At 57.1% G+C, this 19,340-nt stretch overlaps 1 protein-coding gene across 1 annotated transcript in view; it reads right to left on the bottom strand.

The window, feature by feature from the left end:
• The window catches only part of LOC138100931 (zinc finger protein Eos-like), a 53,180-nt gene that overhangs the window by 14,603 nt on the left and 19,237 nt on the right, over nucleotides 1–19,340 (bottom strand). Inside the window, exons 4-6 of the mRNA XM_068998755.1 lie at nucleotides 17,336–17,572; nucleotides 9,942–10,109; nucleotides 4,259–4,399 (exon numbers count right to left, since the gene is read on the bottom strand). Of these exons, the coding sequence (XP_068854856.1) occupies nucleotides 4,259–4,399; nucleotides 9,942–10,109; nucleotides 17,336–17,572 (546 nt within the window). The remainder of the gene's footprint in view (nucleotides 1–4,258; nucleotides 4,400–9,941; nucleotides 10,110–17,335; nucleotides 17,573–19,340) is intronic.

Below are 19,340 nucleotides of genomic sequence, written 5' to 3' on the forward strand. Positions count from 1 at the left end.
TCTCCCAGCCCCTTTTCCCATCTCCCAGCCCCTTTCCCGGCCTCGATTTCCCGGGATCAGACCTGGCTGTGCGGGGTTTTCCGCAGGGAGGCTCCTGAGGAACCTTTATCCATGGAAAGCATCCCGATCCCACAGCTCCCAGCCCCTTTTCCCAACTCCCAGCCCCTTTTCCCAACTCCCAGCCCCTTTTCCCATGGATTTGGGATCACAATCCGCTCTCTTCCCACCCTTTTCCATGGATTTGGGATCACAGTCCTCTTATTTCCCCACCCTTTCTCCATGGATTTGGGATCACGATCCCACAGTTCCCAGCCCTTTTCCATGGATTACCATCCCAATCCCACAGCTCCCAGCCCCTTTTCCCAGCTCCCAGCCCCTTTTCCCAACTCCCCGCCCCTTTTCCCAGCTCCCAGCCCCTTTTCCCAACTCCCAGCCCCTTTTCCCAGCTCCCAGCCCCTTTTCCCAGCTCCCAGTCCCTTTTCCCAACTCCCAGCCCCTTTCCTGCCCTCGATTTCCCGGGATCAGACCTGGCTGTGCGGGGTTTTCCGCAGGGAGGCTCCTGAGGAACCTTTATCCATGGAAAGCATCCCGATCCCACAGCTCCCAGCCCCTTTCCCATGGATTTGGGATCACAATCCCTTCTCTTCCCACTCTTTTATTCATGGAAAAGGATCACACTCCCCTCACCTTCCAGCACTTTTCCCATGGATTTGGGATCTCAATCCCCTCACTTTCCAGCCCCCTTTTCCATGGATTTGGGATCACAATCCCCTCTTTTCCCACCCTTTTTCCCATGGATTTGGGATCACACTCCCCTCACTTTCCAGCCCCTTTCTCCACGGATTTGGGATCACAATCCCCTCGCTTCCCAACCTTTATCCATGGAAAAGGATCACACTCCCCTCACCTTCCAGCACTTTCTCCATGGATTTGGGATCACAATCCACTCTCTTCCCACCCTTTTCCCATGGATTTGGGATCACAATCCCCTCTTTTCCAGCCCCTTTCTCCATGGATTTGGGATCACAGTCCTCTTATTTCCCACCCTTTTTCCATGGAAAACCATCCGGATCCCACAACTCCCCGCCCCTTTTCCCAACTCCCAGCCCCTTTTCCCATGGATTTGGGATCACAATCCACTCTCTTCCCACCCTTTTCCATGGATTTGGGATCACAGTCCTCTTATTTCCCCACCCTTTCTCCATGGATTTGGGATCACGATCCCACAGTTCCCAGCCCTTTTCCATGGATTACCATCCCAATCCCACAACTCCCAGCCCCTTTTCCCAGCTCCCAGCCCCTTTTCCCAACTCCCAGCCCCTTTTCCCAGCTCCCAGTCCCTTTTCCCAACTCCCAGCCCCTTTCCTGGCCTCGATTTCCCGGGATCAGACCTGGCTGTGCGGGGTTTTCCGCAGGGAGGCTCCTGAGGAACCTTTATCCATGGAAAGCATCCCGATCCCACAGCTCCCAGCCCCTTTCCCACGGATTTGGGATCACAATCCCCTCTCTTCCCACTCTTTATCCATGGAAAAGGATCACACTCCCCTCACCTTCCAGCACTTTTTCCATGGATTTGGGATCACACTCCCCTCACTTTCCAGCCCCCTTTTCCATGGATTTGGGATCACAATCCCTTCACTTTCCAGCCCCCTTTCTCCATGGATTTGGGATCACAATCCCTCACTCCCAACCCTTTTCCCATGGAAAATGATCCCAGTCCCACAGCTTCCAGCCCCATTCTCCATGGATTTGGGATCACGATCCCACAGTTCCCAGCCCTTTTCCATGGATTACCATCCCAATCCCACAGCTCCCAGCTCCTTTTCCCATCTCCCCGCCCCTTTTCCCATCTCCCAGCCCCTTTTCCCATCTCCCAGCCCCTTTCCTGCCCTCAATTTCCCGGGATCAGACCTGGCTGTGCGGGGTTTTCCGCAGGGAGGCTCCTGAGGAACCTTTATCCATGGAAAGCATCCCGATCCCACAGCTCCCAGCCCCTTTCCCATGGATTTGGGATCACAATCCCCTCTCTTCCCACTCTTTTATTCATGGAAAAGGATCACACTCCCCTCACCTTCCAGCACTTTTCCCATGGATTTGGGATCACACTCCCCTCACTTTCCAGCCCCTTTCTCCATGGATTTGGGATCACAATCCACTCTCTTCCCACCCTTTTTCCATGGATTTGGGATCACAATCCCCTCTTTTCCAGCCCCTTTCTCCATGGATTTGGGATCACAATCCCTCACTCCCCACCACTTTTCCATGGATTTGGGATCACAATCCCCTCTTTTCCAGCCCCTTTCTCCATGGATTTGGGATCACAGCCCTCTTATTTCCCACCCTTTTTCCATGGAAAACCATCCGGATCCCACAGCTCCCCGCCCCTTTTCCCAGCTCCCAGCCCCTTTTCCCATCTCCCAGCTCCTTTTCCCAGCTCCCAGCCCCTTTCCCGGCCTCGATTTCCCGGGATCAGACCTGGCTGTGCGGGGTTTTCCGCAGGGAGGCTCCTGAGGAACCTTTATCCATGGAAAGCATCCCGATCCCACAGCTCCCAGCCCCTTTCCCATGGATTTGGGATCACAATCCCCTCTCTTCCCACTCTTTATCCATGGAAAAGGATCACACTCCCCTCACCTTCCAGCACTTTTCCCATGGATTTGGGATCACACTCCCCTCACCTTCCAGCCCCCTTTTCCATGGATTTGGGATCACAATCCCCTCACCTTCCAGCCCCCTTTCTCCATGGATTTGGGATCACAATCCCCTCACCTTCCAGCCCCCTTTCTCCATGGATTTGGGATCACATTCCCCTCTTTTCCAGCCCCTTTCTCCACGGATTTGGGATCACAATCCACTCTCTTCCCACCCTTTTCCCATGGATTTGGGATCACAATCCCCTCGCTTCCCAACCTTTATCCATGGAAAAGGATCACACTCCCCTCACCTTCCAGCACTTTCTCCATGGATTTGGGATCACAATCCACTCTCTTCCCACCCTTTTCCCATGGATTTGGGATCACAGCCCTCTTATTTCCCACCCTTTTTCCATGGAAAACCATCCGGATCCCACAACTCCCAGCCCCTTTTCCCATCTCCCAGCCCCTTTTCCCAGCTCCCAGCCCCTTTTCCCAACTCCCAGCCCCTTTTCCCAGCTCCCAGCCCCTTTTCCCATCTCCCAGCCCCTTTCCTGCCCTCAATTTCCCGGGATCAGACCTGGCTGTGCGGGGTTTTCCGCAGGGAGGCTCCTGAGGAACCTTTATCCATGGAAAGCATCCCGATCCCACAGCTCCCAGCCCCTTTCCCATGGATTTGGGATCACAATCCCCTCTCTTCCCACTCTTTTATCCATGGAAAAGGATCACACTCCCCTCACCTTCCAGCACTTTTTCCATGGATTTGGGATCACACTCCCCTCACTTTCCAGCCCCCTTTTCCATGGATTTGGGATCACAATCCCCTCTTTTCCCACCCTTTTTCCCATGGATTTGGGATCACACTCCCCTCACTTTCCAGCCCCCTTTTCCCATGGATTTGGGATCACAATCCCCTCTTTTCCAGCCCGTTTCTCCATGGATTTGGGATCACAGTCCTCTTATTTCCCACCCTTTTTCCATGGAAAACCATCCGGATCCCACAACTCCCCGCCCCTTTTCCCAGCTCCCAGCCCCTTTTCCCACAACTCCCAGCCCCTTTTCCCATCTCCCAGCCCCTTTTCCCAGCTCCCAGCCCCTTTCCTGCCCTCGATTTCCCGGGATCAGACCTGGCTGTGCGGGGTTTTCCGCAGGGAGGCTCCTGAGGAACCTTTATCCATGGAAAGCATCCCGATCCCACAGCTCCCAGCCCCTTTCCCATGGATTTGGGATCACATTCCCCTCACTTTCCAGCCCCCTTTCTCCATGGATTTGGGATCACAATCCCCTCGCTTCCCACCCTTTATCCATGGAAAAGGATCACACTCCCCTCACCTTCCAGCACTTTTCCCATGGATTTGGGATCACAATCCACTCTCTTCCCACCCTTTTTCCATGGATTTGGGATCACAATCCCTCACTCCCAACCCTTTTCCCATGGAAAATGATCCCAGTCCCACAGCTTCCAGCCCCATTCTCCATGGATTTGGGATCACGATCCCACAGTTCCCAGCCCTTTTCCATGGATTACCATCCCAATCCCACAGCTCCCAGCCCCTTTTCCCAGCTCCCAGCCCCTTTTCCCAGCTCCCAGCCCCTTTCCCGGCCTCGATTTCCCGGGATCAGACCTGGCTGTGCGGGGTTTTCCGCAGGGAGGCTCCTGAGGAAGCTGTGGCAGCGCTCCCGGTGCTCCTCCAGGCTGCTCTGCTGTTTGTAGCTGCGGCCGCAGGAGCTGCACTTGTAGGGCTTCCCCACGGTGGGAGAGGAGACTGGGAAAATCCAGGGAAAATCAGCTGGGAACGGGCTGGGAACGGGCTGGGAATGGGCTGGGAACGGGCTGGGAACGGGGGCACCGGGAAGGGATCGGGGCTGGGAGGGGAAAAATGGAAGGGGGTGGGAAAACGGGGAGGGAAAAGTGGGAGGGATTGGGGATGGGGGAGGAAATCGAGAGGGAATTGGGGAGAAATTGGGGAATGGAGGAGGGAAAAGTGGGAGGAATTGGGGAATGGAGGAGGAAAAAGTGGGAGGAATTGGGGGAGGGGGAGGAAAACGGGAGGAATTGGGAATGGGGAGGAAAAAGTGGGAGAAATTGGGGGATGGGGGAGGAAATCGAGAGGAAATTGGGGAGAAACTGGGGAATGGAGGAGGGAAAAGTGGGAGGGATTTGGGAATGGGGGAGGAATTGAGGAAGGGGGGAGGAAAAAGTGGGAGGGATTTGGGAATGGAGGAGGAAAAATGGAAGGGATTGGGAAAATGGGGAGGGAAAAGTGGGAGGGATTGGGGGATGGGGGAGGAAATCGAGAGGAATTGGGAATGGGAGGGAAAAATGGGAGGAATTGGGGAGAAATTGGGGAATGGAGGAGGGAAAAGTGGGAGGGATTTGGGAAATGGGGGAGGAAATCAACAGGAATTGGGGAATGGGGAGGAAAAAGTGGGAGGAATTGGGGAATGGGGAGGAAATCGAGAGGAAATTGGGGAGAAATTGGGGAATGGAGGAGGGAAAAGTGGGAGGAATTGGGGGAGGGGGAGGAAATCAACAGGAATTGGGGAATGGGGAGGAAAAAGTGGGAGAAATTGGGGGATGGGGGAGGAAATCGAGAGGAAATTGGGGAGAAATTGGGGAATGGGGAGGAAAAAGTGGGAGGAATTGGGGGAGGGGGAGGAAATCAACAGGAATTGGGGAATGGGAGGGAAAAATGGGAGGAACTGGGGAGAAATTGGGGAATGGAGGAGGGAAAAGTGGGAGGGATTTGGGAATGGGGGAGGAATTGAGGAAGGGAGGAGGAAAAAGTGGGAGGGATTTGGGAATGGAGGAGGAAAAATGGAAGGGATTGGGAAAATGGGGAGGAAAAAGTGGGAGGGATTTGGGAATGGGGCAGGAAATCGAGAGGAAATTGGGGATGGGAGGGAAAAATGGGAGGAATTGGGGAGAAATTGGGGAATGGAGGAGGGAAAAATGGGAGAAATTGGGGACTGGGGGAGGAAATCAAGAGGAATTGGGGAATGGGAGGGAAAAATGGGAGGAACTGGGGAGAAATTGGGGAATGGAAGAGGAAAAAGTGGAAGGGATTTGGGAAATGGGGGAGGAAATCAACAGGAATTGGGGAATGGGGAGGAAAAAGTGGGAGGAATTGGGGAATGGGGAGGAAATCGAGAGGAAATTGGGGAGAAATTGGGGAATGGGGAGGAAAAAGTGGGAGGAATTGGGGGAGGGGGAGGAAATCAACAGGAATTGGGGAATGGGAGGGAAAAATGGGAGGAACTGGGGAGAAATTGGGGAATGGAGGAGGGAAAAGTGGGAGGGATTTGGGAATGGAGGAGGAAAAATGGAAGGGATTGGGAAAATGGGGAGGGAAAAGTGGGAGGGATTGGGGGATGGGGGAGGAAAACGGGAGGAATTGGGAAATGGGGAGGAAAAAGTGGGAGAAATTGGGGAATGGGGGAGGAAAAAGTGGGAGGGATTTGGGAAATGGGGGAGGAAATCAACAGGAATTGGGAATGGGGGGGAAAAATGGAAGGAATTGGGGAGGAATTGGGGAATGGAGGAGGAAAAAATGGGAGGAATTGGGGAATGGGGCAGGAAATTAACAGGAATTGGGGAATGGGGAGGAAAAAGTGGGAGGGATTTGGGAATGGAGGAGGAAAAATGGAAGGGATTGGGAAAATGGGGAGGGAAAAGTGGGAGGGATTGGGGGATGGGGGAGGAAAACGGGAGGAATTGGGAAATGGGGAGGAAAAAGTGGGAGAAATTGGGGAATGGGGGAGGAAAAAGTGGGAGGGATTTGGGAAATGGGGGAGGAAATCAACAGGAATTGGGAATGGGGGGGAAAAATGGAAGGAATTGGGGAGGAATTGGGGAATGGAGGAGGAAAAAATGGGAGGAATTGGGGAATGGGGCAGGAAATTAACAGGAATTGGGGAATGGGGAGGAAAAAGTGGGAGGGATTTGGGAATGGAGGAGGAAAAATGGAAGGGATTGGGAAAATGGGGAGGAAAAAGTGGGAGGGGTTTGGGAATGGGGGAGAAAATCAACAGGAATTGGGAATGGGGGAGGAAATCGAGAGGAATTGAGGAATGAGGAGGAAAAGTGGTGAAAATTGGGGAATGTGGGAGAAAATTGACAGGAATTGGGGAATGGGGAGAAAATCAACAGGAATTGGGAATGGGGAGGAAAAAGTGGGAGAGATTGGGGAATGGGGAGGAAAAATGGAAGGGATTGGGAAAATGGAGGAACTGGGGAAGGGGGGAGGAAAAAGTGGGAGGGATTGGGGACGGGGGGAGGAAATTGAGAGGAATTGGGGAATGGAGGGAAAAAATTGAAGGAATTGGGAAATGGGGGAGAAATTGGGGAATGGGGGAGGAAAAAGTGGGAGGAATTTGGGGAATGGGGAGGAGAAATGGAAGGGATTGGGAAAATGGGGAGGAAAAGGTGGGAGGGATTTGGGATTGGGGAGGAAAAATGGAAGGGATTGGGGAATGGGGGAGAAAATTGACAGGAATTGGGGGATGGAGGAGGAAAAAGTGGGAGGGATTTGGGAATGGGGGAGAAAATCAACAGGAATTGGGGAATGGGGCAGGAAAAAGTGGGAGGGATTGGGAAAAGTGGGAGAAATGAGGGAGAAAAAAGTGGAAGGAATTGGGGAATGGAGGAGGAAAAGGCACAGGGACTGTGGGGTGGGACGGCATCGATGGGATGGGGTTGGAACAGGGACAGCCCGGGATCAATGGGGTGGGACGGGCTTTTTCCATGGGGTCCACCCTGGATCGCCCCCAAATTTTCATCCCTCCTCCTCCCCCCCATTTCCCACAGAGCTCCACCCTTTGGAAAAGCTGGGAATTCTCCCCACAGCTCATCCTGAACCCTGCCCCAAACTTCGGAGCTGCTTCCCACCCCAAACCCGGCGGTTTTCCCCCTTTTCCCACCCCATTCCCATCCCGAACTGGGACCCACAGCTCGTCCTGAACCCTGCCCCAAACCTCAGAGCTGCTTCCCACCCCAAACCCAGCCCTTTTCCCCTTTTCCCACCTCTCCCACCCCATTCCCACCCCAAACCCGGCCCTTTTCCCCCTTTTCCCCCTTTTCCCACCTCTCCCACCCCATTCCCATCCAGAGCCGGGACCCACAGCTCGTCCTGAACCCTGCCCCAAACCTCAGAGCTGCTTCCCACCCCAAACCCGCCCCTTTTCCCCCTTTTCCCCCTTTTCCCACCTCTCCCACCCCATTCCCACCCCAAACCCGCCCCTTTTCCCCCTTTTCCCCCTTTTCCCACCCCATTCCCATCCCGAGCTTGGACCCACAGCTCATCCTGAACCCTGCCCCAAACCTCAGAGCTGCTTCCCACCCCAAACCCGCCCCTTTTCCCCCTTTTCCCACCCCATTCCCATCCCGAACTGGGACCCACAGCTCGTCCTGAACCATCCCCCAAACCTCGGAGCTGCTTCCCACCCCAAACCCGGCCCTTTTCCCCCTTTTCCCACCTCTCCCACCCCATTCCCACCCCAAACCCGCCCCTTTTCCCCCTTTTCCCCCTTTTCCCACCCCATTCCCATCCCAAACTGGGACCCACAGCTCGTCCTGAACCATCCCCCAAACCTCAGAGCTGCTTCCCACCCCAAACCCGGCCCTTTTCCCCCTTTTCCCCCTTTTCCCACCTCTCCCACCCCATTCCCACCCCAAACCCGGCCCTTTTCCCCCTTCTCCCCCTTTTCCCACCCCATTCCCATCCCGATCCAGGACCCACAGCTCATCCTGAACCATCCCTGAAACCTCGGAGCTGCTTCCCACCCCAAACCCGCCCCTTTTCCCACCTCTCCCACCCCATTCCCATCCTGAACTGGGACCCACAGCTCGTCCTGAACCATCCCCCAAACCTCAGAGCTGCTTCCCACCCCAAACCCGCCCCTTTTCCCCCTTTTCCCACCCCATTCCCATCCCGATCCAGGACCCACAGCTCATCCTGAACCATCCCTGAAACCTCGGAGCTGCTTCCCACCCCAAACCCGCCCCTTTTCCCACCTCTCCCACCCCATTCTGATCCCGAGCTGGGACCCACAGCTCATCCTGAACCATCCCCCAAACCTCAGAGCTGCTTCCCACCCCAAACCCGGCCCTTTTCCCCCTTTTCCCCCTTTTCCCACCCCATTCCCATCCCGATCCAGGACCCACAGCTCATCCTGAACCATCCCCCAAACCTCGGAGCTGCTTCCCACCCCAAACCCGGCCCTTTTCCCCCTTTTCCCCTTTTCCCCCTTTTCCCCCTTTTCCCACCCCATTCCCATCCTGAACTGGGACCCACAGCTCATCCTGAACCCTGCCCCAAACCTCAGAGCTGCTTCCCACCCCAAACCCGGCCCTTTTCCCCCTTTTCCCCTTTTCCCCCTTTTCCCCCTTTTCCCACCCCATTCCCATCCCGAGCTTGGACCCACAGCTCGTCCTGAACCATCCCCCAAACCTCAGAGCTGCTTCCCACCCCAAACCCGGCCCTTTTCCCCCTTTTCCCACCTCTCCCACCCCATTCCCACCCCAAACCCGCCCCTTTTCCCCCTTTTCCCACCCCATTCCCATCCCGATCCAGGACCCACAGCTCATCCTGAACCCTGCCCCAAACCTCAGAGCTGCTTCCCACCCCAAACCCGCCCCTTTTCCCCCTTTTCCCCCTTTTCCCACCTCTCCCACCCCATTCCCACCCCAAGCCAGGACCCACAGCTCATCCTGAACCATCCCCCAAACCTCGGAGCTGCTTCCCACCCCAAACCCGGCCCTTTTCCCCCTTTTCCCCCTTTTCCCACCCCATTCCCATCCTGAACTGGGACCCACAGCTCATCCTGAACCCTGCCCCAAACCTCAGAGCTGCTTCCCACCCCAAACCCGGCCCTTTTCCCCCTTTTCCCCCTTTTCCCACTTCTCCCACCCCATTCCCATCCCGAGGCCAGACCCACAGCTCGTCCTGAACCATCCCCCAAACCTCAGAGCTGCTTCCCACCCCAAACCCGCCCCTTTTCCCCCTTTTCCCCCTTTTGCCCCTTTTCCCCCTTTTCCCCCTTTTCCCACCCCATTCCCATCCCGATCCAGGACCCACAGCTCATCCTGAACCATCCCCCAAACCTCAGAGCTGCTTCCCACCCCAAACCTGGCCCTTTTCCTCCTTTTCCCACCCCATTCCCATCCCGATCCAGGACCCACAGCTCGTCCTGAACCATCCCCCAAACCTCGGAGCTGCTTCCCACCCCAAACCCGGCCCTTTTCCCCCTTTTCCCACCTCTCCCACCCCATTCCCGTGCCGAGGCCGGCGTTCCCGAGGCGGGACCCACCGGAATGGGTGCGCAGGTGGCCGCTGAGGGCGTCGCGGCGCCGGCAGGCGTAGGAGCAGAAGGGGCACTTGAAGGGCTTCTCCCCCGAGTGCAGCTTGATGTGGCGCAGCAGATTCCCCTTCTGCGTGAAGGAGGCGCCGCACTGCTGGCACTGGAACGGCCGCTCGCCTGCAGGGGCAAAGCTGAGCCTAAAGCTGAGCCTAAGCCTGAACCTGAACATAACCCTGAACCTGAAACTGAACCGAACCCTGAACCTGAACGTCAACCTAACCCTAACCCGAACCCCGCGCTGCTGGCACTGGAACGGCCGCTCGCCTGCAGGGGCAAAGCTGAGCCTAAAGCTGAGCCTAAAGCTGAGCCTGAACCTGAAACTGAACCGGAACATAACCCTGAACCTGAACGTCAACCTAACCCTAACCCGAACCCCGCGCTGCTGGCACTGGAACGGCCGCTCGCCTGCAGGGGCAAAGCTGAGCCTAAAGCTGAGCCTAAAGCTGAGCCTGAACCTGAACATAACCCTGAACCTGAACCTGAACCTAACCCTAACCCTAACCCAGGTTCCCCTTCTGCGTGAAGGAGGCGCCGCACTGCTGGCACTGGAACGGCCGCTCGCCTGCAAGGGCAAAGCTGAGCCTAAAGCTGAGCCTAATGCTGAGCCTGAACCTGAAACTGAACCGGAACATAACCCTGAACCTGAACCTGAAACTGAACCGAACCCTGAACCTGAACGTCAACCTAACCCTAACCCTAACCCTAACCCCGCACTGCTGGCACTGGAACGGCCGCTCGCCTGCAAGGGCAAAGCTGAGCCTAAAGCTGAGCCTAAGCCTAACCCTGAACCTGAACATAACCCTGAACCTGAACCTAACCCTAACCCCGCACTGCTGGCACTGGAACGGCCGCTCGCCTGCAAGGGCAAAGCTGAGCCTAAAGCTGAGCCTAAAGCTGAGCCTAAAGCTGAACCTGAACCTGAACATAACCCTGACCCAGAACCTGAACCTAACCCTAACCCAGGTTCCCCTTCTGCGTGAAGGAGGCGCCGCACTGCTGGCACTGGAACGGCCGCTCGCCTGCAGGGGCAAAGCTGAGCCTAAAGCTGAGCCTAAAGCTGAGCCTGAACCTGACCCAGAACCTGAACATAACCCTGAACCTGAACCTGAAACTGAACCGAACCCTGAACCTGAACATCAACCTAACCCTAACCCTAACCCTAACCCCGCACTGCTGGCACTGGAACGGCCGCTCGCCTGCAGGGGCAAAGCTGAGCCTAAAGCTGAGCCTAATGCTGAGCCTGAACCTGAAACTGAACCGGAACATAACCCTGAACCTGAACCTGAACCTGAACCGAACCCAGGTTCCCCTTTCTGCGTGAAGGAGGCGCCGCACTGCTGGCACTGGAACGGCCGCTCGCCTGCAGGGGCAAAGCTGAGCCTAAAGCTGAGCCTAATGCTGAGCCTGAACCTGAAACTGAACCGGAACATAACCCTGAACCTGAACCTGAAACTGAACCGAACCCTGAACCTGAACGTCAACCTAACCCTAACCCCGCACTGCTGGCACTGGAACGGCCGCTCGCCTGCAAGGGCAAAGCTGAGCCTAAAGCTGAGCCTAAAGCTGAGCCTGAACCTGAACATAACCCTGAAACTGAACATAATACTGAACCTGAACGTCAACCTAACCCTAACCCCGCACTGCTGGCACTGGAACGGCTGCTCGCCTGCAAGGGCAAAGCTGAGCCTAAAGCTGAGCCTAAGCCGGAACCTGAACCTGAACATAACCCTGAACCTGAACCAAACCCTGAACCTGAACCTAACCCTAACCCCGCGCTGCTGGCACTGGAACGGCCGCTCGCCTGCAAGGGCAAAGCTGAGCCTAAAGCTGAGCCTAACCCTGAACCTGAACATAACCCTGAACCTGAACCTAACCCTGAACCTGAACCTAACCCTAACCCCGCACTGCTGGCACTGGAACGGCCGCTCGCCTGCAGGGGCAAAGCTGAGCCTAAAGCTGAGCCTAACCCTGAACCTGAACATAACCCTGAACCTGAACCTAACCCTGAACCTGAACCTAACCCTAACCCCGCACTGCTGGCACTGGAACGGCCGCTCGCCTGCAGGGGCAAAGCTGAGCCTAAAGCTGAGCCTAAGCCGGAACCTGAACCTGAACATAACCCTGAACATGAACCTAACCCTGAACCTGAACGTCAACCTAACCCTAACCCTAACCCCGCGCTGCTGGCACTGGAACGGCCGCTCGCCTGCAAGGGCAAAGCTGAGCCTAAAGCTGAGCCTAAACCTAACCCTGAACCTGACCCAGAACCTGAACATAACCCTGAACCTGAACCTGAAACTGAACCGAACCCTGACTGAACCTGAACGTCAACCTAACCCTAACCCTAACCCTAACCCCGCACTGCTGGCACTGCAACGGCCGCTCGCCTGCAAGGGCAAAGCTGAGCCTAAAGCTGAGCCTAAGCCTAACCCTGAACCTGAACATAACCCTGAACCTGAACCTAACCCTAACCCCGCACTGCTGGCACTGGAACGGCCGCTCGCCTGCAAGGGGCAAAGCTGAGCCTAAAGCTGAGCCTAATGCTGAGCCTAAAGCTGAGCCTGAACCTGAACATAACCCTGAAACTGAACATAATACTGAACCTGAACGTCAACCTAACCCTAACCCTAACCCCGCGCTGCTGGCACTGGAACGGCCGCTCGCCTGCAAGGGGCAAAGCTGAGCCTAAAGCTGAGCCTAAACCTAACCCTGAACCTGACCCAGAACCTGAACATAACCCTGAACCTGAAACTGAACCGAACCCTGAACCTGAACATAACCCTGAACCTGAACGTCAACCTAACCCTAACCCTAACCCCGCACTGCTGGCACTGGAACGGCCGCTCGCCTGCAACGGCAAAGCTGAGCCTAAAGCTGAGCCTAAAGCTGAACCTGAACATAACCCTAAACATGAACCTGAAACTGAACCGAACCCAGATTCCCCTTCTGCGTGAAGGACGCGCCGCGCTGCTGGCACTGGAACGGCCGCTCGCCTGCAAGGGCAAAGCTGAGCCTAAAGCTGAGCCTAAAGCTGAGCCTGAACCTGAACATAACCCTGAAACTGAACATAATACTGAACCTGAACGTCAACCTAACCCTAACCCCGCACTGCTGGCACTGGAACGGCCGCTCGCCTGCAAGGGCAAAGCTGAGCCTAAACCTGAGCCTAAACCTGAGCCTAACCCTGAACCTGAACATAACCCTAACCCTAACCCTAACCCAGGTTCCCCTTCTGCACCATGAGCACGTTGGGGCCGATGCAGAGCATCCCGCAGACGTCGCACCTGACGCTGGCCCCGCCCATCCCACACCCCAAAAACCCCAAAAAATCCCAAATCCCCCAAATCCCCCAAATCCCCCCCATTCCCCACAGCCCAGCTCTCATCCCAAGGCCCCAAATTCCCACTTTTTCCTGGGAATCTCCCCGGTGTGGCTGCGCTTGTGCACCATGAGCACGTTGGGGCCGATGCAGAGCATCCCGCAGACGTCGCGCCTGACACTGGCCCCGCCACCCAAAAAATCCCAAATCCCCCAAATCCCCCAAATCCCCCAAATCCCCACCATCCCAGCTCTCATCCCAAGGCCCCGAATTCCCACTTTTTCCTGGGAATCTCACCGGTGTGGGAGCGCTTGTGCACCATGAGCACGTTGGGGCCGATGCAGAGCATCCTGCAGACGTCGCACCTGACGCTGGCCCCGCCGCCCAAAAAATCCCAAATCCCCCAAATCCCCCAAATCCCCCAAATCCCCACAGCCCAGCTCCCATCCCAAGGCCCCGAATTCCCACTTTTTCTGGGAATCTCACCGGTGTGGCTGCGCTTGTGCACCATGAGCACGTTGGGGCCGATGCAGAGCATCCCGCAGACGTCGCGCTTGACGCTGGCCCCGCCCATCCCACACCCCAAAAACCCCAAATCCCCCAAATCCTGCTCCTCTCCCCATTCCCCACAGCCCAGCTCCCATCTCAGGGCCCCGAATTCCCACTTTTTCCTGGGAATCTCACCGGTGTGGCTGCGCTTGTGCACCATGAGCACGTTGGGGCCGATGCAGAGCATCCCGCAGACGTCGCGCTTGACGCTGGCCCCGCCGCCCAAAAAATCCCAAATCCCCCAAATCCCCCAAATCCCCCAAATCCCCCAAATCCCCCAAATCCCCACCATCCCAGCTCCCATCCCAAGGCCCCAAATTCCCACTTTTTCCTGGGAATCTCACCGGTGTGGGAGCGCTTGTGCACCATGAGCACGTTGGGGCCGATGCAGAGCATCCCGCAGATGTCGCGCTTGACACTGGCCCCGCCACCCATCCCACACCCCAAAAACCCCAAATCCCCCAAATCCCCCAAATCCCCACAGCCCAGCTCCCATTCCCAAGGCCCCAAATTCCCACTTTTTCCTGGGAATCTCACCGGTGTGGCTGCGCTTGTGCACCATGAGCACGTTGGGGCCGATGCAGAGCATCCCGCAGACGTCGCGCTTGACGCTGGCCCCACCGCCCATCCCAAAACCCCCAAAACCCCCAAAACCCCAAAAACCCCCAAATCCTGCTCCTCTCCCCATTCCCCACAGCCCAGCTCCCACCCCAGGGCCCCGAATTCCCACTTTTTCTGGGAATCTCACCGGTGTGGGAGCGCTTGTGCACCATGAGCACGTTGGGGCCGATGCAGAGCATCCCGCAGACGTCGCACCTGACGCTGGCCCCGCCCATCCCACACCCCAAAAACCCCAAAAAATCCCAAATCCCCCAAATCCCCCCCATTCCCCACAGCCCAGCTCCCATCCCAAGGCCCCGAATTCCCACTTTTTCCTGGGAATCTCACCGGTGTGGGAGCGCTTGTGCACCATGAGCACGTTGGGGCCGATGCAGAGCATCCCGCAGACGTCGCGCCTGACGCTGGCCCCGCCCATCCCACACCCCAAAAACCCCAAATCCCCCAAATCCTGCTCCTCTCCCCCATTCCCCACAGCCCAGCTCCCATCTCAGGGCCCCAAATTCCCACTTTTTCCTGGGAATCTCACCGGTGTGGGAGCGCTTGTGCACCATGAGCACGTTGGGGCCGATGCAGAGCATCCCGCAGACGTCGCACCTGACGCTGGCCCCGCCACCCAAAAAATCCCAAATCCCCCAAATCCCCCAAATCCCCCAAATCCCCACAGCCCAGCTCCCATCTCAGGGCCCCGAATTCCCACTTTTTCCTGGGAATCTCACCGGTGTGGGAGCGCTTGTGCACCATGAGCACGTTGGGGCCGATGCAGAGCATCCCGCAGACGTCGCGCTTGACGCTGGCCCCGCCCATCCCACACCCCAAAAACCCCAAAAAATCCCAAATCCCCCAAATCCCCCAAATCCCCACCATCCCAGCTCTCATCCCAAGGCCCCAAATTCCCACTTTTTCTGGGAATCTCACCGGTGTGGGAGCGCTTGTGCACCATGAGCACGTTGGGGCCGATGCAGAGCATCCCGCAGACGTCGCACTTGACGCTGGCCCCACCACCCATCCCACACCCCAAAAACCCCAAAAACCCCAAATCCCCCAAATCCCCCCCATTCCCCACAGCCCAGCTCTCATCCCAAGGCCCCAAATTCCCACTTTTTCTGGGAATCTCACCGGTGTGGGAGCGCTTGTGCACCATGAGCACGTTGGGGCCGATGCAGAGCATCCCGCAGACGTCGCACTCGACGCTGGCCCCGCCGCCCAAAAAATCCCAAATCCCCCAAATCCCCCAAATCCCCCAAATCCCCACCATCCCAGCTCCCACCCCAAGGCCCCGAATTCCCACTTTTTCCTGGGAATCTCCCCGGTGTGGGAGCGCTTGTGCACCATGAGCACGTTGGGGCCGATGCAGAGCATCCCGCAGACGTCGCGCCTGACACTGGCCCCGCCACCCAAAAAATCCCAAATCCCCCAAATCCCCCAAATCCCCCAAATCCCCACCATCCCAGCTCTCATCCCAAGGCCCCAAATTCCCACTTTTTCCTGGGAATCTCACCGGTGTGGCTGCGCTTGTGCACCATGAGCACGTTGGGGCCGATGCAGAGCATCCCGCAGACGTCGCGCCTGACGCTGGCCCCACCACCCATCCCAAAACCCCAAAAACCCCAAATCCCCCAAATCCCCACCATCCCAGCTCCCATCCCAGGGCCCTGAATTCCCACTTTTTCCTGGGAATCTCACCGGTGTGGCTGCGCTTGTGCACCATGAGCACGTTGGGGCCGATGCAGAGCATCCCGCAGACGTCGCACCTGACACTGGCCCCGCCCATCCCACACCCCAAAAACCCCAAATCCCCCAAATCCTGCTCCTCTCCCCCATTCCCCACAGCCCAGCTCCCATCTCAGGGCCCCAAATTCCCACTTTTTCCTGGGAATCTCACCGGTGTGGGAGCGCTTGTGCACCATGAGCACGTTGGGGCCGATGCAGAGCATCCCGCAGACGTCGCACCTGACGCTGGCCCCGCCACCCAAAAAATCCCAAATCCCCCAAATCCCCCAAATCCCCCAAATCCCCACAGCCCAGCTCCCATCCCAAGGCCCCGAATTCCCACTTTTTCCTGGGAATCTCACCGGTGTGGGAGCGCTTGTGCACCATGAGCACGTTGGGGCCGATGCAGAGCATCCCGCAGACGTCGCGCTTGACGCTGGCCCCGCCCATCCCACACCCCAAAAACCCCAAAAAATCCCAAATCCCCCAAATCCCCCAAATCCCCACCATCCCAGCTCTCATCCCAAGGCCCCGAATTCCCACTTTTTCCTGGGAATCTCACCGGTGTGGGAGCGCTTGTGCACCATGAGCACGTTGGGGCCGATGCAGAGCATCCCGCAGACGTCGCACCTGACACTGGCCCCGCCACCCAAAAAATCCCAAATCCCCCAAATCCCCCAAATCCCCCAAATCCCCACCATCCCAGCTCTCATCCCAAGGCCCCGAATTCCCACTTTTTCCTGGGAATCTCACCGGTGTGGGAGCGCTTGTGCACCATGAGCACGTTGGGGCCGATGCAGAGCATCCCGCAGACGTCGCGCTTGACGCTGGCCCCGCCCATCCCACACCCCAAAAACCCCAAAAAATCCCAAATCCCCCAAATCCCCCAAATCCCCACCATCCCAGCTCTCATCCCAAGGCCCCGAATTCCCACTTTTTCCTGGGAATCTCACCGGTGTGGGAGCGCTTGTGCACCATGAGCACGTTGGGGCCGATGCAGAGCATCCCGCAGACGTCGCGCCTGACACTGGCCCCGCCACCCAAAAAATCCCAAATCCCCCAAATCCCCCAAATCCCCCAAATCCCCACCATCCCAGCTCTCATCCCAAGGCCCCAAATTCCCACTTTTTCCTGGGAATCTCACCGGTGTGGCTGCGCTTGTGCACCATGAGCACGTTGGGGCCGATGCAGAGCATCCCGCAGACGTCGCACTTGAGCTTCCCGTTGGGAAGTCGGATCCCGCCCGGGGAATGCGGCTCCGGGAAGGGCTCCGGGAAGGGCTCGGGAAGGGAATCCTCGCCCAGCCCCTCCTTGTCCTCCTGGGCCAGCAGGCGGCCCGAGGACTCCTCGTCCGACGACATCTCCACCTTGATGGAATTGGCTGCGGGAAGGGGGGAAAACCGGGGGGAAAAAAATGGGATGAGAAGAGAGGGGGGAATTGGGATGGGGAGGGGAATGGGAGGAGAGGGGGAAAATGGGAGGAGAAGGGGGGGAATTGGGATGGGGGGGTGGGAAAATGGGAGGAGAGGGGGGGAAATGGGATGGGGGTGTGGAAAAATGGGATGAGAGGGGGGAAAAATGGGAGGAGGGGGAAAAATGGGAGGAGAGGGGAGAAAATGGGATGGGGGTGTGGAAAAATGGGAGGGGGGGAAAATATGGGATGAGAGGGGGGAAAATGGGATGGGGGTGTGGAAAATGGGATGAGAGGGGGGAAAATGGGAGGAGAGGGGGGAAATGGGATGGGGGTGTGGAAAAATGGGAGGAGGGGGGGGAAAATGGGAGGAGAGGGGGGGAAATGGGATGAGGAGGGAAAAATGGGATGAGAGGGGGGGAAATTGGGATGGGGGTGTGGAAAAATGGGAGGGGGGGGAAATGGGAGGAGAGTGGAAAAATGGGATGGGGGAAATGGGATGGGAGGGAGGAAATGGGATGAGAGGGGGGAAATGGGATGGGGGTGTGGAAAAATGGGATGGGGGGAAATGGGAGGAGAGGGGGGAAAATGGGATGGGGGGTGGGAAAATGGGATGAGAGGGGGGAAAATGGGAGGAGAGGGGGGAAAATTGGGATGGGGGGTGGGAAAATGGGAGGAGAGGGGGGAAAATGGGATGAGGAGGGAAAAATGGGATGAGAGGGGGGAAATGGGATGGGGGTGTGGAAAAATGGGAGGAGAGGGGGGAAAATGGGAGGAGGGGGTGGAAAAATGGGATGAGAGGGGGGAAAAAACGGGGGGGGAATGGGATGAGAAGGGGGAAAATGGGATGGGGGTGTGGAAAAATGGGATGAGAGGGGGGAAAAAATGGGAGGAGAGGGGGGAAAATGGGGGTGAGGAGGTGGGAAAATGGGATGAGAGGGGGGAAATGGGATGAGGAGGGAAAAATGGGATGAGAGGGGGGGAAATTGGGATGGGGGTGTGGAAAAATGGGAGGGGGGGGGAAATGGGAGGAGAGTGGAAAAATGGGATGGGGGGAAATGGGATGGGAGGGAGGAAATGGGAGGAGAGGGGGGAAAATGGGATGGAGGTGTGGAAAAATGGGAGGAGGGGGGGAAAATATGGGATGAGAGGGGGGAAAATGGGAGGAGAGGGGGGAAAAATGGAATGGGGGTATGGAAAAATGGGATGGGGGGGAAACGGGAGGAGAGGGGGGAAAATGGGGGTGAGGGGGTGGGAAAATGGGAGGAGAGGGGGAAAAACGGGATGAGAGGGGGGAAAACGGGGGGAAAATGGGATGAGAGGGGGGAAATGGGATGGGGGTGTGGAAAAATGGGATGGGGGGAAATGGGAGGAGAGGGGGGAAAATGGGATGGGGGGTGGGAAAATGGGAGGAGAGGGGGGAAAATGGAATGAGAGGGGGGAAAACGGGGGGAAAATGGGATGAGAGGGGGGGAAATGGGAGGAGAGGGGGAAAAACAGGATGGGGGGGAAAAATGGGATGGGGGGGTGGAAAAATGGGATGAGAGGGGAAAACATGGGAGGAGAGGGGGGGAAAATGGGAGGAGAGGGGGGAAAAAATGGGAGGAGAGGGGGGGAAATGGGATGGGGGTGTGGAAAAATGGGATGGGAGGGGGAAATGGGATGAGAGGGGGGAAAACGGGGGGAAAATGGGATGAGAGGGGGAAATTGGGATGGGGGTGTGGAAAAGTGGGAGGAG

Source organism: Aphelocoma coerulescens, unplaced genomic scaffold (genome assembly GCF_041296385.1).
Source record: "Aphelocoma coerulescens isolate FSJ_1873_10779 unplaced genomic scaffold, UR_Acoe_1.0 HiC_scaffold_168, whole genome shotgun sequence".
Taxonomy (NCBI): domain Eukaryota; kingdom Metazoa; phylum Chordata; class Aves; order Passeriformes; family Corvidae; genus Aphelocoma; species Aphelocoma coerulescens.